The following is a 26976-nucleotide window of genomic DNA, read 5'->3' on the forward strand; positions in this document are numbered from 1 at the left end:
AAGACTCCACAAATAGAGTCGGTTATGGTTAAGTGGTTATGGAATCAGTGTTGAAATAATAATTGTTTTTTAATGCTACGTAAACGAATTACTTGAGTTAAAATACAGCATTTTAGACCTGATATTGAAATCCCTCTGCCTTAAAGTTTCATCTGGCTCAATTTATCGTTCCAAGGACAAGGATTTATGGGATGAGCTCTCCCTGAGGACATCTGATTAGATGTTGGTATCATTCATGGCCTCCATCATCATTGGTTTGAACCCAGAGACATGGGCAGTAACCCAGAGCTGCTAGCACGAGAGACTTGTTGGGAAGCCACTACTTAAAATATTTGGGTGGTGACTTTTCTTCCTGTGGACAGATGTTCCTATCAAAAAAAATCTCCCATATTTTATATCAGTTGACCTCTTCATTTGGGAGAATAGTTTATATTTGTCCTGAAAAACAAAACAAAACAAAACAAAACAATTAGAGAAAAATATGTTGCTGTCCTCTAGCTCCTGGCAAGAGGGGACAAAGGAGGAAAAGAAATTAACCTCTGCTTACCTTCCATGACAATACTAAATTTTCATTATGCATTCCATATTTAATCTTTCTGTTATCTTAAAGCAATCCTACACAATGCAAAAATTTATCCATGAACTATTATTAATTTTTTCTCCTTTTGGGTTCTGTTTCAAAATTATTTTTAAAAAAATGACTCAGTGAGAGTCATGGGCAGACACACATAGTAAATAAATCTTTTCAATTGTGAGATAAGTAACTAGGAGCAGCTTTACCTTCTTTTTATAGATGAGCACAAGTAACCAGGGGTCTAATGAAGTAGAATGACTTTAAAGGGCTGTGAGGGAATCACAGACAGAAAAAAGATTGTAATTCATTTTGATGTTACATCAATATCAAAGAATGAACAGCTAGAAAACTGTGGGTCGAAAATGGTAAATATGTTGAGTATTATAAAAGACTTCTACAATTTAACAAGTTATTTTAATATCCATTTAAAATGATTGTGCAAGGAAAAGAAGAGGAAGCGGCAACATTCTTCTAGAACAGAATACATCAGTTACCCTTCTATTACATTGCTTTCTCTACTTTAAAAACTATAAGATTTGAAACATCCTGGGAGGAGTTTGTATTGGAGGGGAGTACTAAAAAAGACTCTGGTAGGGTCAAAGTCACAGCTGGAGTGAGTTTAAGTACCCTTGTCCCTTGCTCTCTCTACTCTAGCACAAAAATAAAATGATGGATGCTCCTACTTAGATTATCGTTAAAATACTTTTCTTGCTATTCACGAGGTCACCTTCCACTTGCATCGACTATCAATTCTCTATTATTCACAGTGAAAGAAAATGAACCTTACTGCAGATTGTTTCAAAACCTTTCTATTTTAGAAAGTTTAAATTTTAAAAATGATTTGTTTTCCTGATTGCACTTAGCATCAGGTGATGTTCAGAAAAAATTGCAGATGTTTACTCTCTAGCAGGAGAAAGTTGGGCTGGGGTTAAAAAAAAAAGTCATGGGTAATTTCAAAAAGTGAAGTGATCACCTACAGCAAATAGGCCATCTATTTTATATACAGTTTACTTCTATGAGCACTTTCCTGAGTATTCATACATACAAATAGCCATGGCACTTTTTATTAAAGAAAATGCAATACACAAATATTAGGGCTCTCTAACCGACTCCCTCAAGCTTCTGTTTCAATGTATTTCAAGCATTCTTTTTTCACAGCACAACGTTATCCAAACCTGCCCAAATGTCCAAGTTATATGAGAAAATCACGGAATCGAATTTATGTTAAACCGGTTTTCAGCTTCTTTTTAGAGACACATGCCAGGAAGCTTATTTGCATTTAAAATGTACTTATTTTCCACTCTTCTACTCATAACCTCTAAAAATATTTCAAAATCCAATAGCATTGCATTCAAATTAATCTGTCTCAAAGAGACAAAGCAAGGAGTAAAGAAGACTAAAAGAAGCAATTACAAGCACAAATCCAAAGGTTTTCCATTTGGAAAAAAAGAAAAGTGAATTACAAAGCTAAATTGATTTTTTAAATTACTTGTTTTTTTATTTGTTCTTAAAGTGGCCTGTAAAACTTGATTACTTCAAACTCCAGAGGTGATGTCAAGCAACGGTGTACTTATTCAGAATATATGTATCCACATGATATAAAAGATTTTGTTTAAAATTATTTTTAACTTAGAACATTTGCAATAATCTCTTTAGGAAGGGAAATATCTTGACATGTATATACGTTAGTAACAGTCTACAAGTTAATTTATCCCACATACATATACACTATCTTTTAAAACTCATAAGCAATAGATGAAAATGGAAAGCCAAGTTAAAACATAAATGTGAATAATTCAACGAAATCATTTTTGCTACTTCTGTATCAATCACTTGAATACTGCCATATTCAATTTTGTAGGTCATTTTCCATCATAGCTCATAACTGTCTTTTTGAAAGCAAACCTAAAAATGAGAATCGTAACACCTCTGGAGAACAGTATGTTCTCTTTTTGACCTCTCCTAACCTTTCCTGATCTTCAAAGGCATCTTTTCCACGAATGATTTACAAATAATCCATCTCACCTATAGAATAAATAGAATTCCTATAAATAAGAATGTTTTCTTCATACGAAACAGTCTACATCGAATGAAGAAAAGCTTCGGGCCTATTTTCTCATTTTCACTTTTGTAGATTAATGAATTATTAAATTCCTTCATTAATTTATTCTTCAAGGGCAATAAAATCTTTATTTTAATTCTATATTCTGAAAGTAAATCAGAAAAAAAAATTATTCAATTTTCACTTAAGGAAAAGAAGACCAAAAACTAAGTTTCTGATATACCTGCTTGAATTTGCATCCTACAGTTTCCTGTTCCTGTACCTCTGAAACACATACATTTCAGCATCATTCATCAAGATTGGGGGAGGGGGAGAAAATCAAATTATCAGGCCTCAGAATGACACTACATAATTAGCTAGTTTGATCAGTTGGCACTTAACACCCAATCTTCTCAATCAATCATATTTTTCTATTCTGATGGATAAAAATTCAGCTCGGCTACACTTCAATTCAACATTTTTTTCTCCAAAAAAGGATGTGACATCTTCCTGTTTGAATAGTCTTTCTAACTTCCATTCTATTATTGAAAGTGAGAGTACAAAGAATTTCAGAAACCACCTAACTAGTAGATTAAAGAAGGTAAAGAGACCTGTAAATATTCAAAGAATTCTTCTACTTCAAAGAAGATAGATTTTTCCATTTGCTTCTTCATAATAGAATACATTTTAGATCACCCGCTAAACAAGTAAGAAGCCAGAAAATAACAAAAGATAATCCTCTCATTTTCCACCTATCTTACTTCAATTCAACTGTGTTTTATCTTACGTTACCACTATCTCTTATAAATTCCAATTTTCTCACAAACCCATCATCAAATTTTAAGGATATGGTATTACAGTTAAGTAAATATAATGAAATCTATTCCCCAGAACCACTAAGTTATGGAGAGTATTAGAAAGAAAGAAAGAAAGAAAGAAAGAAAGAAAGAAAGAAGAAAATTAAACTCATTTATAAAAATAAATCAATTTCCCATTTGAAGACATCCACATAGAGTTGCAACCTCTTTAAGGAGCAGATATTTGGACACAGAGAAAAATAGGCATATCAAAACATAAGGCATAAGCTAGATTCTGGGCTGCACTCCTCAGTTTAGTCCATGTAAACCCATGGCTAATGACAGTTCTGACATAACTGATAATTTGATTCAGGAACATCAAGTGTTGGGGCCCAGTGGTGACGGAAACAGAAAGTCTTTTACAGAAACTCACAGGATGTACATTGATTAAAATCGATAGGAACCTCAAAAGATCATTGGGTCCACCCCTCTGTCCTTGGCTGAACTAAACGTCTAGCTCTCTTCAACAACTGACAAGGCAGAATTCGAAGTTAGGAGCATTAGAGAAAAGTCTTATGATCTGGATTGACAGCTTTGTTTCCTTCTAAACTTTGCCTCGTTTCATGATGGATATCTAAGGGAATGTTAAGTGCATTACTATGGAAAGTGTTGGGTGTTTCAGAGGGAAGAGTAAAAGGGAATGACAATGGTCACATAAGTGTGGAGGTATGTGCACAAGACATGCGAGAATGTGCAAAGGACATGTATGCATGTAGTATGCACACATATGTATAGTTCATTTCCCTGGAGACCCTTAAAAAAAAAAAAAAAGTCCTGTGGTTGTAGACTTTGTATTCCTTTGAGAAGATAGCTGAAATGTTTGTCATTTCAAAGCCTAGGAAGCATTCTGGAACTGTAAACCTAGCAAAACTGTCCCCGTGAGAGGGCAGTAGGGGGCCAAACCCGGGCCAACTTTTCCCTCATTGTCCATCCAGGACTGGCCCTTGCTCTCAACTTCACCCTGCCGCCTGCGCTAGGAGCAGGGGCAGTGGATGACACCAAGAGCTCGCACAGCGGGTGCAACAAGGTCCTCCGATGAAACCAGGAAACCCAGGATCTGTGGGGCAATGAGCCGCTTTCACGGGTTGACAGTTGTGCTGAGAGGTGCGTGTGCTGTTTGGCATACTGGCTTTCGGTTTTGGCTTGCTACAAAAGGAGCAGAAAGGGGGAGCTGTCGTGGTTCCCAGTGCCCACAAGGCCCCCTCTCCTGGCTGCTGCGCTCTGGCCACAGCGGGCCCTGAGTGTGCACGCTAGTTTTATTGTTTGTGAATATTTGCGTAACTCTTTGCAAGCGACTGTCAATGTGTCTGTATGACAATGTGACAAACGCCCTCGAAAAGTTTCCGCTTGCGAAATGCCTCCGGCGTGTACCTTGCTATGTCTCAGGCACCCTGGTCGCCTGCGTTACGCGATGCTGTCAATGTCGCTTCATCATTTTGCTGCCTCCTGGATGATTTATTTGCAATGCTAGAGAATTGAGAAATGGATTGTCCTGAAGTTTTCTGTCTGTGACCTCACTTCTTTGAAGGAAGAAAGTGGTTGGGAGGGAAGCAGAACCTGAAAGAGGGTAAATCCCCCCTCCACATTGTAAAATGTAATGGTTAAGAGACCAGGAGCTGGCCCCAGACTGTTTAGATTGGAATCCCACTCTGCCACTTAACACTAGTTTGTGTGCCTTGGGCAAATCGCTTAATCACTCCTTAACTCAATTTCTTCATTTGCAGAATGAAGGGAGTAACGGCGCCTAGCTCATAGGGTTGTGAAGATTAAATATATGCAAACGCTTAGAGCGGTGCCTGACACGTAATAGTTGCTATGTGTTAGCTGCTATTAACATTATCATCAGCATTGCCATGTTAAATTTGGAGAAGGACCATTCCCCACCGATACGCTCTGGATTTTGACCATGCCCATGTCCCAAAGGAAAAATGAGAGAACCCTAATCCGCCCGGTCCACACCCTCCAGCACCAGCAGCCACCAGCCACCCCTGCCCACGAAGATCTGTTCTGGGAACCCCTCCCTAGCTGTGGTGCGCGCCACACCTGGGGACGCACTTGAAAGGTTGAGGCGTGCAAAGGCAAACGAGGCGCTCAAGAGCGCTGGTCCCTATCGCTCTTGCTGTAGAGTGTATTTGGAGTGTTTTCCTACCTGCCCCAGGTTTTTGCCCTTCTTACTGCCGCCGAAAGCCAGTCCTTGGTATGTGCCCGCTGATCGATTGGCGGCCTGGGCAGGCGTCTCCCCGCCCAGAGAGGACTTGATGGAGTTGAGTTTGGCCCGCGAGCTGCCGAGCTGTGAGCTCTCCACCATCAGCACCGCGGCCAGTAGGAGCAGACATCGGGACGAGTCCTTGCCCCGCATCAGCGCGGCCATTTCCTGGCGAGGGGTCCCCGGGGAGGCGCAAAGCCGGGAGGGGTGCGGATGAGAGAGGAGGGAGGACCCCTACACCTGGCCCCTCACTCGGGGAGAGGCGGATCGCAGGCTCTGTTCCCCCAACCCCACTTGGCTTGGGGGGGCCCAGCACCGTGTGAACTCAGTCTCACGCTTCAGACCAGGAGCGAGAGCGACCAGAGCGAGACCCGCTTCTCCAGCGGGGCAGGAAGTTCTGCAGTAACTGGAAGCAATCAAAGGCGAGGAGCACTCTCGCCAAGAAGGCGTGACCCGAGGTGCAAGAAGACCCAGCCCCACAGACCGCACCGCTCCAGTTGCTCCTTGCCCCGCACCTCCGTGGTCCCGCCGGTCCAATCGTCCTCTTAATCCCTCTGGACCCGGATCTCCGCGGTCCAATCGTCCTCTTAATCCCTCTGGAGGTCCACACCAGCTCCTTCTCCCGCGGCCTCAGTTGCTTTTTTCTCCTCTTTGCCTTCCTTACTACGCTTTAAGCTTTAAGCCTCCACCTTTGCAGGACACAGTGCTAGCGGACGCTCTAATGGGGGATCAAGAACGCCCCAGACGTGACCCTGGAGGTCTGAGGCCAGCGGAGGTCTCCCACGCGCGCAGGCACAGTCGCCGCGAAGGGTCGCTTCCCGGTTCACACCCGGCAGCCTACGGCTGCCAGGAACGCAGCAATGCCCTGGGAGCGGTCTCGCGCGCGGATCGGTCTCCCTCTCTCCGTTTGCTCTCTCACCGCCGCCCCCTTTGCTTTTTATAGCTTCCCACAGTGGGGTTTTTTTTTCCCTCCGCCCCCAATTCAAGAGTGACAAAGAGTGAAATCGTTTCTCTCACCCCCCACGTTCCCGCCCCACTCTTTTCCTTCCCCCATGCGGCTGCTGCTTCTGCGGCCCCCCCTCCTGCCTCTCCTCCTTGCCCCCCTCCCACACCCCTCTTCACGCTACAACAATTGAGAAAATGGGATTCAGTCCCAGAGGAACGTGAGGTCTCCTAATTCCTGACCACAGCTCCAGACGGTGGAAAGACCTTTGGGGACGGACGGAGGACAAAAGTGGAAGTGGAGAGGGGCAGGTTTCCACCGCCCTTGGGGACCACCAGCACCCACCTCCAATGCCTGACTCCTACTGGGGCACTAGAAAGCCCTACAGAAGATTTAGAGAAGTGAGCACCTGGGCGTTAATGCTGTGGTCTGTGTACGCTCGAATGCTCAAGTTGGGTTTTAGTCTTTGCCTCCCAGTCGGTGTGTGAGGCTGCGCAATGCCGTGTGCCAAGGGGTGCCCAACTGAGATGGATGGGGGCTTTGGAATTGGGGAGAAGACGACCTGAGAAAGGGGAAAGATGTTCCTATTCTTTAAGCCCAGGAGACATTTGGGATTTTCTAGTGTCTGCCTTCTGCACCCCTAACCCTGGGACCCCACCACACACGCAGCGTACGTTTATGTCTCTGGGGCTGGGAGGAGTGGGATGCCCTGACTACGCTGCGAGGGTTTCAGTCTCCCAGTTCTACCGGGCACCTTTACCGTGCCAGGCAACTGCCCCCTTTGCAGAGAGTAAATCCCAAACTGGAATGTACGGAGGCAAGGGAGCCTTTTGAGGCTCTGCTTTCCTCAGCTTCCTGCCTCCTAGCTTCTGGGAATTCCATGGGAAGCCTTTCCTTCCAGCTCACAAGGCTCCCTAGGTCCGGTTTGCTTCTGAGAAGGTCTAGGAGGATTTAAGAGGGACTGGGGCGCCCAGCGCGCGGCGCTTGGGGGCGCCAGTGGCAGCAGCCGGACGAGGCGCGGAAGTATTGCAGGAGACAAGGCGTCCCGGGCAAACTCAGGGCTCGGGTTTGGAGCGGTTTGGCCGTTAATCGCCAATGCTTCTACTGCAATGAAAAGGCTTGTTTGGGAGTTGTATTTGTCCTTCTCAGGCTCTAACGCCTGCGCGCAGAGAAATTGAGGCCGTGAGCACAGCTTGGCAGCTAACAGCTAGAGAAGGAGGCTTATCTCCCGAACTGCACTCTAGATCTGATCTGTGGACCCGATCCTAACAGGATTCCTGATCCTAAAGCACACCAGCGCCTATAGGAGTATGCGTTCAACACGTCGCTAAGTGAGAACGTTAGTCACTCTTTTCTTTTCCCCACAAAAGGGCCGAGTTCTAAAGTAGGAATTTATGTCTGGGGTCTCCCAGACAGCACCAGCCTTGCGTGTTTCTCTGCCCTGATCTGTGAGTCTGTCTGGCGTGGAATTCTTCGTTTTCAGATTTTTTTTTTTTTTTTAAACACAAGCAAAGAGTCATTAAAACTGAGGAAACCTCTGGAATCTTTTATCTCTGGATTGCCTTTGTGCTTCCTTAGAGTAGAGATTTTCACATTCAATTTTTTTTTTCCATTTTTTAAAAATATGCCTGGGAATGTATTTGCAAGGACAAAGGACGCATTACAGGACTAGTGAAGGGCAAGGAAACTGATTGATATGCTATTAATGAGTACTTGGGATTCAGTGTTTACACCTTAAGGAAGGTGTATCTTTTGCCTTCTTTGTGATATGCCAATTAGAAAATATTAGAGAAATGGAGAAATTCAAGTTAGGAGGCTATTGGTTGGGAATTTTTCAAGATCTGGAGCAAAGGAAAAGACAAAAGAGAGCTAAATGATATGGGTAAGAAGGATATTTGAAGGTTGCAAATATCCATCATCTGCTAAAGAGGGAACACATGTATCAAGAGAAAATCTGAAGATACTTTGCCTGTCAGTTCCCTCTTTCCTTACTTCCAACCAAAGTAAGGTCCCACATGGTCATTCCTAACTCTTGTCAATATATCTGCTGAAAAGCAAAATGATGTGAAGCTCAACTTATGTACTCTCAAGAAACCCCTCTTCTCTGGGTATCATGATAGAGATTATCTCAGGGGTTTACATGACACCCTACACACTCCAAAAGGAAATTTTTGCAAATCAAAATTAAAAATCAAAGTTACATTTAGGTGCACTAACACTTCCCCATATACATGAAACTAAATCACACTATGGAATCAAATGCTTAAATATACACAATTGCACCTTAGGCTAAACAGGAGGAGGAGGAGTTTTTACAGGAGGTAAAAACTAATTGTATTCATGATCCAAGTGCTCTCTTTAAATGGTAGAACAGACACACATAACCCACACATAGACAAGTAGATATACATACACAAAATCAACTAACTGCAAATAAACATAATCCTTTGGACTAATGTCATAACCACACATGTGTTTTCTCATGTGTGTTTTCATAAGCACGAAGATACAAGCTTCATAATCTACTTGGAAAAATGGATTTTTTAATGCATTTTGCAATAACATCATTAGGGAGTAAATACATAAAGGCAATACTGTACAGAAGTAAGGAGAGGGTTTTCTTAGAAGAAAGTGCCTGAGCACTTTCTCCTTTGGCCATATTTTCCCTTCTCTCTCTGCTCCTCCAGTCATTTTGGTTCCGTTGAAAAATAACCATCTCTCTAGTTGTTTCTGGATCCTGGTTTCCTTCTGACTACTTAGCCCCACGGTGAGCTAAGTGCATATACATAATTGCCTTTTTCGTGTTTTCTATCCCATTATCTCTCTCCCCGCAATGGCAACCACTTCCTACATAAGTCTGTTTAGCAGTTGTTCATGCATTCACTGCATATTTATTGAGCTTAAGGTCTTGAGAAGACAAAGGTGCATAAGACAGTGCCTTGGCTATGGAGAGGCTTATGGTCCACTGTCAAGGCCTTGCCTCACTGAAATCTGCCTCTCGTCCCTCTCAGGAGTTGCTGCTATGAGCCTTCCTCTGTTCTCATCTGCTGCTGAATTCTGCCAATTTCAGTCTCTCATAGGGTATCTGGAACTTCTGAACTGGATTGAATTCATGTGGCTGTGGAAAGAAAAAAAAAAATAGATATATCCTCCAGTCTTTTCTTTCTTCATAAGTTACATGTACACTTTTAGAGTGTACATGGAGAAAATAGTCCTACAATGACACTAGTTGTGGTCATTTTAGTTACTAAGAACCAAAATATGGTATTATGGCAAATTGGGAAAGGAGATTACATTTTAGTAGGCCCCACAGGACCCTAAATCCTCTCGTCCACACAGGATGGACATGACAGACCTTCCTCCTGTTGGATGTTAAAAGACTTGGAAAATATGGTTAAAAGACTTGGAAAAATAGTAAACAAGGATACTTGGCTGTCTATTCTAGTAGTACTCTCACATTTTGGATCTTATCACATGAGCATTTCATGCTTCTCACTCTGCCTAAGAAATAATAGTATCATGTGTTGCTATTAATTGCATTTTAAATAATCTTCAGTAAACGTAAGTTAGCACTGGTATTGTGAACATTTTTTGTGTGTGTTTCTTGATAGGGCTCATTTCCAACCAGATATGAAAAATTTGTATCTCCTATTTGATCCCTGCTGTAATTTTCAGCTATTAACTCTTTTCTACCTTGATCTGATGAACAACAGGACCTACTAATGAGAAAAAGCCTCATCAGTCACTTTTGAGGCACTTAGCTATACTTGACACAAACATGCACAAATGAAATGATTTCAGGGATTTCACAGTGGATCAATCAAAAACACAATTGCTTAGCTAATGACTTGGTTTTGTTTTTTTTTTTTTTTTTTTTTTTGATCTTTGACCTACTAATCATCTTCTCAATACTTTATCTGCTACTCAGATGAAAGAGAATTATTGAACAGATCCCTCTCCTAGCACCTGAACCCAACTAATAAAAAGTGTGCAAATATTATAGTCAGAAACTCAAGTGGACAAAATTCTACTGAGTCTTGTGCATGTAAGTGACCTTAGGTGAAGCTGAAATTGGAAACATTCTCCAAATGTTTAACATCAAGCCTTTCCCTTTGTGATGCACAATTTCTGCTGGTTCCATACACTGCAGATCCTTCTTGGTGGTCCACATACTCCCACTGCTGAATTCTGGCAGGCTGTTTTCAAGATTCTTCTTGGGAAACTACTACACTTGGCTGTGAAAGAGAAACATGTTTAATTCTTAAGAGAGGTTCATTGCAAGGAATCTCATCTTGATGAGCAAGAAAACAAACAACTTCTCAGTAATCTGGACCAGTGAGTTCCAAACTATATTCCTTAGGTCTTCAGGGTTCTAGAGAAGTCCCACAAGGAAGTTAAAGCTGCTATATTTTTGATAGGACAGGGATCCAGAAAGATGACTTTTTAAATGCCTGCTTTCGTTATTGTTTTTATTTAGGGGAGAGATGTGTTAGTTGATTGGTTGGTTTTAATCAACTGTTAACTGCTAAGATTTGGAATCCACAGTGAGTTAGGCAAAATATTCTATGAGCCCTCAACCTGCCAAGAACAAGATAGATTGATTTCTACCCTGTTATTATTACAGATTATTTCCAAAACAAATATTACTCAAATGGGGAAACTATTGAAAATCTGGCAATTTATCCAGTCAGAAATGATTTGGTCACTTGAAGTAGAGAGTATTAAAAAATGGAAGGCAGGGTAGCTAATCCAGTCATGGGACAATATGTTTCTTCCTGGTAGTTATCCGAACCTATGACTAATGACCATGGAAAACCATTAACTATAAAATAAATTGTGGCACAGATTGAAAAATAATGTGAAAACTGTTTGCAAAAAATAAGGAAATAGGTTCCCAAGTGGCAATTTAAAATCTGTGTTTCAAGCGTCACTAGGCTTGGTAATAGGAAATGTAAATTGTGTTTGGTCTATTTTTGAATGATCATTTTATAATAGATCCTACCTTTTGATAGAGTAAGAATAGGCTGCAATGCTCAAAAACAATTTGAGGTATGAAAAGTCAAGATATTAAACTACAGTCAACTGAAGAAATTTTATAGGTAAATGGCTTGAAATATACAGTAGTAATAAAAAATAATAACAGGCAAAATATATTAAAATTCTTACTATATGCCGGCTTGTTAAGTACTTTACATGCATTACATGTATTACCTCTTATTCGGATTCCTTAGTTCATGCCTTTAAAACAATGTACAATATTAAAATAATCACTGAGCAAAGAGTAACTTGCAGCACATCGGGCTCTCATTTTAGACGTAAAGCCCAGTTACGGCAGCGATGTAGAGAACACCTAAAAAAGGAGAAAATTTCCTCATTGCAGCAGAACTCAATGCTGACTCCGCTGAAGGAGGTGAGCTTGGTAAATGGCTACAAATAACATCAATAATGTAAGTAGACGAGTACATATACTGCAGCTTCATCCAATGTAGTAGAGCCTCTTGGAAACTCAGTGATCATTTAGCAGAGAAACAAAAAAGGCTCTCTGCTATCAATTTGGATGTTGTCTTATTTCTCCTAGTCTGTGACTATAACAAAATGGCACAGGCTGAGTGGCTTAAACAACAGATTTTATTTTCTCACAGTTCTGGAGGCAAGAATTCCAAGATCAACGTGGGGGTAGGTTTGGTTTCTTCTGAGGCCACTCTCTTTGGCTTGCAGGTGGCTAACACCTCTCTGTGTCCTCACTTGGCTGTCCCTTTATGTCTTTGTCCAAATTTCCTCTTCTTATAAAGACATAAGTCAGACTGGATGAGGATCTACCCTAAAGACCTCATTTTAACTTAATGTCCTTTATAAAGGCCTTATCTCAAAATGCAGTTACATTCTGAGGTACTGGGGGCTAGGGTTTCAACATGTAAATTTGGCGGGGGGGGGAACAGAATTCAGCCCCTAACAGATGGATTTATAGACACAGTGCATATTAAAATATTTGGGGAAGGAGTAACATTTCTGGAAGTCCACCAGAGTTCCTAAACTTAAGGTGGGAAATGTGTCATACATCCACTTAAAAATGTTACTCAAATTTTTCCTATTACATTTTACCTCTGGCCTGTGTTAATGATATTAACTTCCTCACCTTTCTTCTGTATGTGACTTATGGCTAACTATGGACCCAGCTGACTGAGTTTGAATATGATTGTTGAGATTCCACTGGGGCCCTGAAAATGAATACAAGCTATTTGCCAAGAAGATAAGGTCATTTTTACATTTCAAAACAGCACCTCGTTAATGAAAGATGGAAATAATAAAATACAGGAGTATATGATACAAAAATGAAATCATTGTAGATCAAAGAAAAAGGAAGCGGGAATCAAAAATAGATCGATCTAGCAATCAGCAAGTTGTTCTGTTACTAACTTAATTTGTCCATTTATTTAATTTGATTTGTTCCATTTATTCAGTAAATTAATAGTCAGTTGGAATCACAGTACCTTTAATTAATTCAAGGCAGTGCTAAATATGTGGAAGCAGAGGGAATATCTAATTTCATTGAAACTCCTCATGAAATCATTTTTTAATATATGTGCACTTTGACCATTTAGTTTTTAAGTTATAAAGAAATCTGAGTTAGAATAAACTCAGATTTAGTTCAGTTTTTGTTGTTGTTCTTTCCAAAATCCATAAGATGCTATTTTTGTTGTTAGTATCAAGAATATATGTGCAGATTTTATGTACCTAAGATCAAATAAGATCTAGAACATAACAACCGTTTCCATGTTCTAAAAGTGGGTTAGCCTTGTTCCCCAATACCAATACTATATTTTAACTAATAAGAAAATGAAATCCTCAAGTCTTTTATCCATTGGCCTTTTAGGTATCAAAATGTATTGTATAAATATACTCTTAGCATGTAATAGAATTAATCAAATTTTGAAAACTGTCATTTTGTTCTACAATATTGAATGCATGTCTTTCTGCCACTTAACACTGGAGCTAGCACTGGGCCAGAGATATGCAAACTGGGACCTTTTCTAATGTGAAAAGGCAAGATACAATTATAACTTCCTAAGTATTACTTTCAAGTTCATGCAATTATGTGATTTTCCTTTCTATATGTTTGCATAATTCTAGGAGGTGATTCATTTAAAAAGCCCACAATTGTAAGTTCTGATCAAAAGTTATGCTTGTTAAAATCCACCAATTTTCATTCTCTTTAACCAAGTGTAGATTCAGTCTAAGACTGTTAATTATAAGTTAATTTGTACACTATCTGCCATTCATTTGTAAAGCACTTTCTGAATATAGCAGACATGATCATCTGCTTTTCTTTTTCAGTGTCCATTTAATATTAAAATGCCTCTAAGGAAACCGCTCTAAATAATGCCTCTGAGTAAATCCACACAAATGGGGGATAAAACTTGCAACCCATCATGATATTATTCTCTGACAAAAGAAGAATTCCTGCCAACTTTTAGAAATGGGCTTTAAAACAAATCCATGATCTTACAAAATTATCATTAGTCTGCAAGACTAGGAGAGGTCCAAGTTCATGCAGCAGAGGGCAGTAATGCACATTTATCAATAGTAAGAAAGACGAAGAACTAGAGATTATTACAAAATAATTTTTCTGGAAAGAAGTGTTTAAAGACCTTTCCTATACCAGTGTTTTTGAATTGGAGAGACCTGACAACAGGTCTACTCTCCCCATGAAGATGCTGTAATACTTCTGAATCCTAGATTGTAAGGATTTTAGAAACAATTTAAAAGTTAGTAAGATATCCCTTACCCAAGTACACACAAGGAACCATCTTTCTTTATCAAGATCAGTGCAGTTTGCCCATATGGCACCAAATCTACTGTAAAAACTCTTCCCGACCACTCAGAAACAAAGGCAGATAAACCAGGTTGCAAACGGCCTAACGAATGTGCAGAATGCATTGGAAATGAACCATACCATTTAATCTTACTACCACTTTATTTTCAAACTGTCTCTGGTTACTTGAAAACAAAAAACAAAAAACAAACAAAACAGCAACAGAGCACCTGGGTGGCTCAGTCAGTTAAGTCTCGGACTCTTGGTTTCGGCTCAGGTCATGATCTCATGGTTTGTGAGTTTGAGTCCCGCGTAGGGCTCTGTGCAGACAGCACAAAACCTTCTTGGAATTCTCTCCCACCTCTCCCTCTGCCCCTCCCCTGCTGTCTGTCTCAAGATAAATAAATAAACATTTTTTTTAAGGCAACAAAATCCAAAGACCTCAGTTCTTACTTTCCTTTAGCTTCTGTGACTGCCCACTACCATAACAATGTTTGCATCTTCCCCCTCCCTCGCACCCCCAGCTCTTTAAAAAACTACTTCAACAAGCTGCTTCCCTCCTTATTCACTCTGTCCTGACTTTGTCCCATGTTTTACTGCTTGCAATAAACATCAAATAAAGCAGCCCCAACACAAAGGGATTAGTGTTATTCAAAAAGTCTATTGGTAAAAGTTTGAAGGTAGAGTCTGGGAACACATGATGGCATAGTTTTTAAATGCCTGCTATACAAAACCAGAAAAAAGACACTGGGAAAACAAAAACAAAAACAAACAAACAAGCATAACCACAACCACAATAGCAACAAACCCCACAGATAACATCTAGAGTAAAACAAGGCAATAAGGTGAGTGATGAAAATCACCAGTGATTATAAGGCCCATATATTAGTTTCTATGAAAAATGATGTTGACGGAAAAACCTGAGGCTCTCAAGAAGAGAACGCTCAAGTCTTTCTCAAGTCCTCATTTGACAGAACACAGCCAATCTGAAAGCAGTAGACATAACTAGGAGAGAATGGGTTCTGCAGGCTCTAAGTCAAAAAACAAAGTTCCTCAATGAAGAAAAACCTAGGGAAATAGAATCCAAATTGAGTAGGTCAGGAACAATTGGGACAAGAAGAAAAAGTGTAGATAAAAATGAGCAAAAGGAGGAAGTAGATATCAACAATATAAGGGCATTTAAAAAATCACTTTATAAACACAGTACAAGGGGAGTGCTAGAGTAACGTAGCTAGAAAAATTATTCTGGCCCAACCCTCTCTCTAACAACAAGAAAAACTTATTAAACTTAAAAATGGGCAATAAAAAAAGATTTTGGCCCAATCCTGTGTAAACTTAATATGTGAAAGAAAGAGAATAAGGACTAGAATAACATCACTACAAGCAAGCCAAAAAACAATTTCCAATAAACACATAAAATAGTAACCTAATCTTCTAAAACATGTTAAAGGAAATTTTAAAAATTCGATTCTATGAAAGAATATCATAAATCAGAATTAGAAAAACTCTAATATATGCTTCAAGAAAAGAAAGATCTGGAAAAAAAGATGTAACAAGAAAAATTATTTCAGAAGTGAAGATTGAACTGGAAAGAACAAAAGATCAACATATAATGTTTTAGGGAAATACTAGATGACAAAGAGGGACATTTGATAAATCAAAAGAAATAAGGAAAGAGATAAAAAGAGTTCAAGAAAAATGGTAGATATATAAGACAGGAAAAGAAGATCCAACAGGCTTATAACAGTTTTCCCCAAATAAGAAACCCAAGCGATGGAACAAAAACAATAACAAACCCATTAAATAAAATAATTTAAGAAAATGTTCTAAAATAAAATGAACAAAATGAAGAAGATTTGAAAATACATATCATAAAGTTACACAGGAGAAAGTCTGCCCAGAATGGACAATACAATAACACGTTTTAAACTACTGAACTTGAAAACATATCCTCTGGCAATAGGAAAAAGATCATGTCGATTTTAACAACCATGTTTTATGTGAGGATACAATTAGGTACAATATTTAAAATAGTTAAAGAAAGAAAATGTGAACCAAGGGTGTTGAATCCAGCTAAACCAACCTTCAGGTACCAATATTCCAGACAAACTAGTTTGTGAATCCAAGCAGTCATATAATATTATTACATAAACCTATCCTTAGAAATTTACCGGAAAATAAGATTTAGACAACCTCAATGATTGGGGAGACATTGAAATAAGGACTGGTACTAAATATGCAATTACATATAGAATTAAGACTACATGATGGTCTTCAGAGAGAGACAGTATTATACAATGGCTATATGCAGTAACAAATTACACAAGGATGAGGTGGGCGGAAAGAAAAAGAGATAACAGACCAATGCCCTTGTGAAAACTGATGTGAAGAAATCTTAAAGTAGTAATAAATTGTAATAAATAAAGTCATAAATTAAGACAAAATCCAATTGTCCTTTTAAACAATACACTTTGACTAAATGGGGTTTATTCAGAAATGAAAGCTTAGGAAATCCATTAATATGTTCTATCAATATAATATAAAAAGAAAAATGATATGATCATCTCCATGAATGTAGAAAAAGCATTTGGCAAAACTCAACTGACACCATTCATGTTAAAAATTATTTTACATTATAGTATATAATTTATATTATATATATCTCTCTCCATCAATATCACAAAAGTTAGCATCTTTACTTAATAGAGAATCACTTGATGCTTAAGTAAGGAAGTCAGAAACAAGACAGGGATGACCAAAATCCCCACTGCTATTGAGCAATGTTATTGGTAATTGCCATTCAATTGAGCAAGAGAAATCAATTATAGCCCTAAAAATTTTTAAAGTTAAACCATTTCTATTTGCAGATAATGCAAGCATATATCTGGAAAATCCCCAAAACAAAATTTACTACAGAAGCAGTTTTTAATCTTAGTATCCAATAATAAATATAATAATAATCAATAATTGTCCTTATATATAACAAAAAATCATTTAGAAGTTATTATAGAAGAGAAGACCCCTTGTCAACTGCCGAAAACAAATAATACAATTCTTAGGTATGAACATAACCTGAAATATACAAAACCGAAATGAAAACAACTAAAACTACTCCCAAAAATTAAAAAAAAGTAGATTGAAGCAAATGAAAAGTTATACGATATCTTCAGAACAGAAGACACAACACTATAAGATGCCAGTTATACCTGAATTAATTAATAAATTTAATATAATCTCAATAAAAATACACCATGTTTCTTTTCCCCTGAAATTGGGGAAGTTTATTTAAAAATGCATTAGATTGAGGGGTACCTGGGTGGTTCATTTGGTTAAGTATCTGACTCTTGATCTCCACTCAGGTCTTGATCTCAGGGTGGTGAGTTGGAGCCCAGCATTAGGCTCTGTTCTCAGCATGAAGCCTACTTAAAAAGAACAACAACAACAACAAAACCACATTAGATCGAATCAAAATATCTTTTGGGAGAATAAACAAGAATGGTCAGGAAAACTCCGAAAAAGAAGAGTACTAATTAGAGACATGGAGATAAATCTACCAAAAATTAAAGCCTCTAAAAAAAGCACTGATTTGTTATTGGTACATAAACAGACATACAGACCAATGTGACATAATAGAAAACTCAGCAGTGTACTCATCTGCATATAGACATTTAGTATATGATAAAAGCAGCATCCCAAATCTGTGGTCTAAAAGTTGGACTTTTTAATCATTGGTTTAACCAGATAGTCATCTGGAAAAAGCTAAAACTGGATCTATTCTTCACACTCTAGTAGATAAATTCCAAATACAACAAAAACTTAATTGTAAAAATAAATAAATGCATAAAACAATGCAGAAGGTTAAAAAAATGAATAGATGAACTCCTCCATAAACTGATTTTTCCATAACCAGGGAAATATGCTTCTGATTTAAAATCAAGGAGTAACAAAGAGAAATCTTGGAAACTTTGATCTCATAAAGATGATTTTTTTTTTCATGGCAAAAGTCACTCTGAACAAAGCCCAAAGATTAATGACAAACAGGAAAAAATATTTACATTTCATATCAGAAGCAAATGGTGAATATCCTTAATGTATAAAGAAGTTCTAAAAATGGAAAAGAAAAAGTCCAAAATTCTATAAAGAACATAGCCTGGAAATAAGAGAGAGTTTAGAGAAAAAAATGAAATGGCTCTTAAAAATGTGAAAAAGAAATGCTTATACATAATAAAAGAAATTCAAATTAAAACTATGCCAATATATTATTTCTTATCTCTAAGACAGCAAAAATCAAAATGTTTGACAATATCTCTACAGCAGACCTGTCAGAAAACAAGCACCATCATACATTGTTGACAGGAATACAAAATGGCATTTTCCCACATGGATGGGAATTTGACAATCTAGCACAATTACACACACATGTTACTTTTGATTCAGTGAGTAATCCCACTTTGGGGAATTTATTCCAAAGATATGCTGGTAAAAATAAGCAAAGACATAGACACAAAGGTATTTATTATGGCACTATTTGTAATATCAAGAGTTTTATTTTTTTTTTTAATGTTTACTTATATTTGACATAGAGAGAGACAGAGCATGAGCAGGGGAGGGGAAGAGATAGAGGGAGACACAGAATCCGAAGCAGGCTCCAGGCTCTGAGCTGTCAGCACAGAGCCCGACATGGGGCTTGAGCCCACAGACTGTGAGATCATGACCTGAGCCAAAGTCCGACGCTCAACCAACTGAGCCACCCAGGTGCCCCTCAAGGGTTTTAAAATGAATCTAACTGTCCAGAAGCAGGGCCTTGGTTGAACACACTCAGGACATATCCACAATGTAATTCTATATCTATAAAAAGAAATTAAAATATATTTCATTGGTGTGGTCTCCAAGATATATCACTAAGTGAATAAAAGCGAGATGGAAAACTGTGTACGATCATATAACTAAGTAAGGGCAGGGTACAAATATATATCTGTAACTGTATCTCCATGTCTTTGCTTAAGATTTTTTAAAAATAAAGACAAACTACCACAAAAACAAAATGGAGAATAGGAATAGGTTGGAGGGGCCCATGGATATAAATTAGTCTTATTTCATAGAGTTGGCCATGTAGCCATACAAATAGTTTACACAACTGTGAAATAATTATTCATTATTGAATTATCTCCAATAATCATATTCTCAGCGGTAGGGTTGGTATCATTATCCTGAGACTGCTGTGGCTTCTACAGGACTGAAATTACTTTTGTATTACTTTTGTACCAGGCTTTTTGGTATTTAAGGAAGGAGAAACAGATGTAAGATCCATGAGGTTAAATACAAATAAACTCTATATACTTGAATTTAAATTTGCGGTATCATTGTTAACTTCCAACTAAAAGGATCTGGGCTCTTTGCAGAAAAGACTAATTGCAATTCTGAAGTAGGAAATATACAAAATAAGCTTTATCAACTTGAAAAATCAGATAGCAAGGACATTATAAAAGATTGGGATGTCCAAATGATTTAGGAGCCCGAAAGAGTCTCCACTGGACAAATATGCATCAATAAGGAAATTAACTGCAATATGTTGAAACTCATAAAATAGATTTAGACCCATCAATTCATAATAATTTTTAAAAAAACGATTGGTCACCTTTGGATGATGCAAAGCAACCAGGTTATTATTGTGAAAAATGATAAAAGAGAAAAAATAAGCATTTATTCTGCCTTTCCTGGTCCTACGATACCTCAGGATAATCAAATAAATTGTCAAGAACTTAACTTCCATAGGGGTTAATAGATGAAAGATAAATGAGAGAATTAGAATATCGCCATTTTGTAATCACTAAGGAGTTATGGAATCTAGGCAATCATCATCAATGTTTGATAACATCATAGAAATCAACACGACACAACACATGTGCTGCTTGATGGAAGTACACAGTACCACTTCTTAAGTTGTCTTGCCAAAAAACTGAATCTGATTCTAATCAAGCCTCTAGATCAAAGTTTGGATTTTCAGATATACAGGAAATGGAGGAACATGTTCAAAAGCACCAAGGTGATGAAATTAGTAAAATCCTTATCATGTGTAAAATTCTACATAATAAATGACTCAGTTTTTACAAACAGCAGCAGGCACAACATCAAAATGCAAGGAAAGAAAGGTGATAGAGGAAGAAACCCATATGTTAAAAGACACATTAAACAATTATAGTTCATGGATCATATTATGACTCTTATTCAAGCAGGCAAGTTGGAAAACTTACATGACAAATATATGATAAATTTTGAAGCTATTGTTAATTTTTAAGGTGTGATCATGGTTCCTGTGAATGAGTTTTCTTAGAGAATTCTTATCTTTTAAGGGTACATACTGGAATACTTCGAAGATGAAATGGCTTTAGGTCTGGGATCTGTTACAAAATAATCTGGGGGATGGGTAAGTGTGTTGAGGAGTAAGTTAAATCTGATTGGTCACAAGTTGGTAATTGTTGAAGGTGGGTGATGTGTGTATGTAATTTTATTATACTCTTCTCAATTTTTATAGCTTTGAAAATGTCCATAAATAAAAGTGACAACAACAGCAATAACAATAACAACAATTTTAAGCCAACACTTCTAAGTATACAAACAGGTGACCTTTGAAACCAACTGTCTATATGAATATTGATTATAGCATTTTATGTTCCTCGAAAGTCTCCAAGAAAGTTGAAAACATTGAAACATTGGGTCTGTAAGTGTCCTAAAGGCCTCTTGAGGAATTAACTTCCTCTAAATTCTTCTGCAATAACAAGTTGGCTTCAGTGTCCCTATCCATATATATTTCTTACTAGGAGATATGCTTAGAGTAAACATGTTTTGACTTTTTTCAGGTGGCATTTGATTTCAGAATTCTATTCTTTCATTTCAGTAGTAACACTTCAGACAAAGTATCCTGATTTATTCGGGGGAAAAATAGTCAGTGTACTTTTATTAGCTCAGATCCCAAGGCAGTGCATTTTTAGTGTGATACAGATAATGGTAATGCAAGTCCAGAAGCTGGAGACAAATAAGAGGATGTCCCAGAAATAGTTGTATTAGAAGATAATTCCTACACAAATGTCCAAAGTAATGCTCTTGGTATTAGAGTTGGTTTTGCAATTGAATTGGATTTTTTAAGAGAAAGTTTACCTGTAAGTGGAAACTTACTCAATCGGATGCCCAGACCCCTACCTCTTTCTCAGAAACCCCTTTTCTCTGAGAAGTGTCTCTCATTTACAGCTCTCATCGCTGCAGGGCAAGGCCTCTGATGGTCATGTTGCTGAAACGCCATCTGTGGCCCAGACTACAGTGGATGGATTTGATGTCACATGTGACCCAATAAAGCCATTGAGTCCCTTCCTTCCCTGTGAAACTCGGAATCAGCACTAAGTCTATCTGTGTTCTTGATATAAGATGCACACTGAGAAGTTGTTGGTAGTACTTTCTGTCTTGTGGACAGAAAGGAAAGAAAGTCAGTCTTTAGTGAGAGAGACTGATGCATGTGAATAGAAAGAGGTGGAGGTGAACGATGGAGAGAGGAGACTTACTAGATGATGTTAGAAATGATATATTGGATGGATGGATGGATGGATGGATGGACAGGTAGATGAATAAATAGGTGGGCAAATAGATATAAAGAGAAGTATAGATGGAGCAATAGAAATAAATGAATAGTGATAACATGCAAATATCTCCAGGTTATACAGTTAGGTGAGAAAAGCACAATGCAGAAAAATGTACTATAACTGTGGCATATGTGTACATAAGCTGGATATCTAAATAAAACTCAAACTCCTAATGCTGGCTTACCATGGGAAAGGAAATAGGAGTGAAGGTAATGGGTTGGTGAAGGGTAGATTTATATAGATAGATTTATATAGATAGATATAGATATAGATATAGATATAGATATTCCAATAATATTTAATTTTTGTGTAGTTCATTTGTATTTTTGTTTCCTTTGTGCAAATGTAAACATACACTATATTCAAGTATTTAATGAGCAGGTAGAAAAATTAAGCTTAAAAATACTAATATCCAGGAAACACTGAGCAAGAACTCAAGGCCTAAAGGGAAAAAAAATCTGACTTTAAAGCAATTAGTAAAAGATTTAAAATTCAATCAATGAAAAAAATTCTATCAATTCTTTACCACTAAAAAAGACAAGTAATAGCATAAGACCCATTTTTGGAATGTAATATTTTATTTCCTTTCATAGACTGCTTCCTTGTGTTTACTTAGACTGACATGAAATGAATTGCTATTCTCTAAGCATTCACATTCCCTGGAAGAAAGAACCCATAAATTGTTTCACTTAGTGTCAGAGGCAGGGCTGGGAATAAATACTCAGGACAGAAAAGCTAAAATATATTACAGTTATCAAGAGTAGGGACTCTGATTTTCTGTTTTTGTAATTTTTTCCCCAAAATACCTTAGCTCCATTCACAGGGTTTGATATTGACAAATGTTTATGAAATAAATGATTATATATTATATATATCATATATATTATATATTATACATATAATTATAATTGCCATTTGGCAAACACAGTAAAAACTGATCTATAATAAATGTTGTCAGCTACTAAGTTACTTCACAATGATGCAATTAATTCTTTTCATTTATTGAAGATTCCGATCAGTAACTGGTTCTCAGTGCCCAGCACATCAGTAGAAAGGCCCAAACTGAACACCATCTTCTGATTTCACTTGAGCATTGTTTCCAACAAATTCCACTCCAGTAAGTTCTGTACATTTTCCTTCTTGGACACTAGAGGGAGATTGTTTGCAGTTATCTATGTTCAGGCATATTTTTTAGCATGGCTATGTACTTTTTATCATCATCATCCAGTATGTGGCTACATATAGTCACATATGGCAGCTTCACACTCTTAGGGCCCATCAAGAAAACACATTTTTAAAAACACTCTCCTAATATACGTGGTAGACAACTTAGAAAATAGTTCACATTTATTTATGAAATGAGATTCTAAATTGAAAAATGTAAAAGAAGTAAAAATAACATCTAACCAAAGTAGACCACTGCTCAGACCTTATTAATTTAATCATATTTACAAAGCAAAATACAGTTTTACACAATATAATAGCTAAACTTTTAGAACCTCAGAAGATATAACCAATTTGTACTAAAGTATTTTGGTAGAAAACACATAATGATATCCTCTGTGTTCTCTCTCTTCATCAATTCAATTCAATTCAATAAAACATTATTGCTTTGTACTTGAATTTAATAATATTTTTAATGATTGCAGTATCTGTTATTGAAGTGTACATTTCCTACTGAAAAATTACAAGAATAATAACATACAAACTCTCTTTGACACGGAGTCTTACTCCACAAACACTGATGGAGAGCTTTAATATCTTATCTTCCACGTGGTTTGCAATTTGAAATACTTTTATTTTTTTCAACATCTGTGAATATGAAACTCTTTTGCCATTTTTTTCTCTTCTCTTTTATCCATTAGAACTTACCTGCGTTTTGCCACTGGAGTTGCAGAAGTATAAAAGATGGCTTACAGCAGGAATGACCATAAACAAAATTGTGATGTTAGATCAAGCAAATCTTTGATGCTGTGCCAACGAAAATCATCTAACTATTCTATCTCCCTTTGACATTGCCCCTTAATAGCTGTTTTATCACCAGTCATTGACCAATCCATGCTAGAGTACCAACTCTGAATTGCTTAAGATACTACTGCTCTAAAGGGATATTTGTGTTTCAATAAAACTGGAAAACTCCAAGACCACTGGGATGGATACACACACACACACACACACACACACACACACACACATCTCTGTGTTGAGTAGTGAGAGGGAATATTTGGAATAAAGAGGAAATCTTCAGGCACTCTGAGCATATCACATAAAAGTTCTCAGGTCTTAAGGCTATTGCTAGATGAATGATTTTTGAACTGGCGGATCCCATTTAAAAGATACTGATTATCATGTCTAAGAAGTTATGGGTCAACAGGCCATAACTGACAACAACAAAACTATCATAACTGAAGTGGGCAGGTGAAGTCAGAATAAAGACAGGAATGGATGAAGTTTTGGGTAGATTTAGGGATGCTTATGCCTCCCTGCACCATCTGTCCTTATAGTAAAAGCTTCTTGGTTTTCCTTTGTGAAACTACCCACTCCCATTGCCCCATTCTTACTTAATGTGACTTCATTAGTGGACATGGGACCCAGACTTAATAACTCAGAGCATTCTATCCCTGGTCACAGAAGTTGCTTCTTAGCAGCATGGTCAGACATTTGCTAGAAACGTTAAAAATGAGAAGGGGTGTTTGGGTGGCTCATTATGTTAAGTGTCTGACTTAGGCTCAGGTCATGATCTCACAGTCTGTGGGTCCCAGCCCTGCATCGGGCTCTGGAGCTTTCTTCAGATTCTGTGTCTCCCTCTCTCTCTACCTCACCCCTACTTGTGTTCTCTCTCTCTCCCTCAAAAATAAATACATAAACATTTAAAAAAGAAAAGAATGAGAAGTTCTCCTTTTTCCAAGATTCCTTAACTGAGAGGATGTAAGATAGGGTAGCACCCATGTGAGAAAGAAAGCTCTATAGGGGTAAGCGAAGTCAACAGACAAAGAGAGAAAAATTTTTAGTTATTGTTTGAGCCAGACCTGAAGCCTACGTTAGAGAATCCTATTAGGAGAGCTGATAAACTTCCCTTTTCATCTAAGTCATTTCAAGGTTTGTTTTTTTTCTCTGAGAATCACAAGATTCCTAATACATAAAAATATATATACTGAACTTAGAATTAAATAAGAACACAATTTAGAAAAATCCGAGTCTAGAAACAAATACAGGAAATGTATTACTTAAGCAAATAAGCATACTTTCGATTAAGTTCAAGTATAACACATGCCAGAGTTCAGGTCTGATTAGGGATAAGAAGATGTTTAAGAATTTACTAGAGAATGTCTGACATGATTGTCTTGTGTGATAGATATCATATAGAAAAAAAGTAATTACGGTTTTCTAATATGGAAATACAACTGAAGATTGAAAGGTTCTTTTTTAGGTACAAATACGTATATTTTATTATTCACATACTTTGGATCTGGTAGTTTTATATGAAATGGAACTGTAAGGTAATCTCTTTTACTCTTTTGAGTTATAATACCTCTTAGGTATTATTAAATTTATAAATGTTTGTCTATTTTTGAGAGAGAGAGGGAGGGAGAGTGTAAGCGGGGGAGGGGCAGAGAGAGGGAGACAGAGGATCTGAAGCAGGCTCCAGGCTCCATGCTGTCAGCACAAAGCCTGATGCAGGGCTTGAACTCACCAACTGCGAGGTCATGACCCGAGCCGAAGTCGGACACTTACCAGACTGAGCCACCCAGGGACCCCAAAATACCTTTTGATTTTTAAATAGCTCTCAGAATTATTAGGCTGCAATTAATAAAAATCTACTCAAGTTTGCATAGACAATTTGAAGCAGGTAGTGAAAGAAATTTGATAGTAAGAGCACAACAGGCAGTCTTCCAGGCATCTGAGGGTAAGAAACAAAGCTGCGTTAGCTTGCTCACAAGATCCAGACTGCAGAGCTGAGAACCAGACCACTCCCTCTGCTTTCCATGGGGCTGTCTCCTATCCACCCCTGAAAACCACCTCTCTTTGCTGACTTCTAGCTGTCTTCTCTCCATAACTGCATTTAGTTTTGTTGCTGTCGTTGTTGTTGTTGTTGTTTTAGAACTGACTTCCTTTTATGTTTCTCTATCATCTTGGGACTCAGTTTTTGTCAGCTGGATGACTCACTCAGTTTGATCATTCTAGATTCTAATTCCTGGCCAGAAGAATCTGTTTGGATCCTCTCAAGGGCAAGATTACCTGGTACAAAGAGGCTGCCTAGGTTCACCATTCCCCATGATGGTGGGAACACGTACTTTTCAGGAAGGATGTGAGCAGGAAGGTAATGATTAGTTTTTCTCCTGCAAAAAGTAATATAGAAACTATTTTGATGACGACAGGAATACTTATGCATTGTTTCCCACTGGGGAAACAGGATACAATCATAAGAGATAGCATTAAGAAATAAATCATAATGATTTGAATCATAAATTCATACTTCAAGAGTATTATTGAATGATTTGCATTCCATACAGAGGACTTTGGTTCGTATTAAGAGTAAACTAAAATATCTTAGAAGACTGATTACACATGTTTGAAATTACTCAGTCCATTATGTCTTACAAAGTAAAATCAACAGTATTACCTCTTTATCATTCATAGATATGTGGTACAAATATATTTCAGAACTAAATAAAGATTTTAGAAACAAACCAGAGATAACATTCACTTTGATAATTGTTTAGAGATGTTGGTTTCACTGGAAATCTTGGGGCTGGGGCCAGGGGGAAAGGGAAATGGAAAAACATCAGCAACTAACCTATAAGATAAATTGAGAACTTCAAAATTGTTTCTGATGTTACAATGGACATAATTTCTCAAGACATCATAAAATAATTTAAAACATATTCATATTACTATAGATAATAT

The 26976-nt window shown here is 37.7% G+C and overlaps 1 protein-coding gene and 1 long non-coding RNA gene across 2 annotated transcripts in view; both read right to left on the reverse strand.

The window, feature by feature from the left end:
- Positions 1–6606, reverse strand: part of DKK2 (dickkopf Wnt signaling pathway inhibitor 2) — a 108176-nt gene extending 101570 nt beyond the window's left edge. The window contains exon 1 of the mRNA XM_060654488.3: positions 5622–6606. Coding sequence (XP_060510471.1) covers positions 5622–5843 — 222 coding nt within the window. The 5' untranslated portion in view covers positions 5844–6606. The remainder of the gene's footprint in view (positions 1–5621) is intronic.
- Positions 6607–9106: 2500 nt separating this feature from the next.
- The window catches only part of LOC132692225 (uncharacterized), a 66038-nt gene continuing 48168 nt past the window's right edge, over positions 9107–26976 (reverse strand). The window contains exons 2-3 of the long non-coding RNA XR_013554905.2: positions 10676–10856; positions 9107–9739 (exon numbers count right to left, since the gene is read on the reverse strand). This is a non-coding gene — a long non-coding RNA (uncharacterized LOC132692225). The remainder of the gene's footprint in view (positions 9740–10675; positions 10857–26976) is intronic.

The sequence above is a fragment of the Panthera onca genome, chromosome B1 (assembly GCF_046562875.1).
Source record: "Panthera onca isolate mPanOnc1 chromosome B1, mPanOnc1 haplotype 2, whole genome shotgun sequence".
Classification (NCBI taxonomy): Eukaryota; Metazoa; Chordata; class Mammalia; order Carnivora; family Felidae; genus Panthera; species Panthera onca.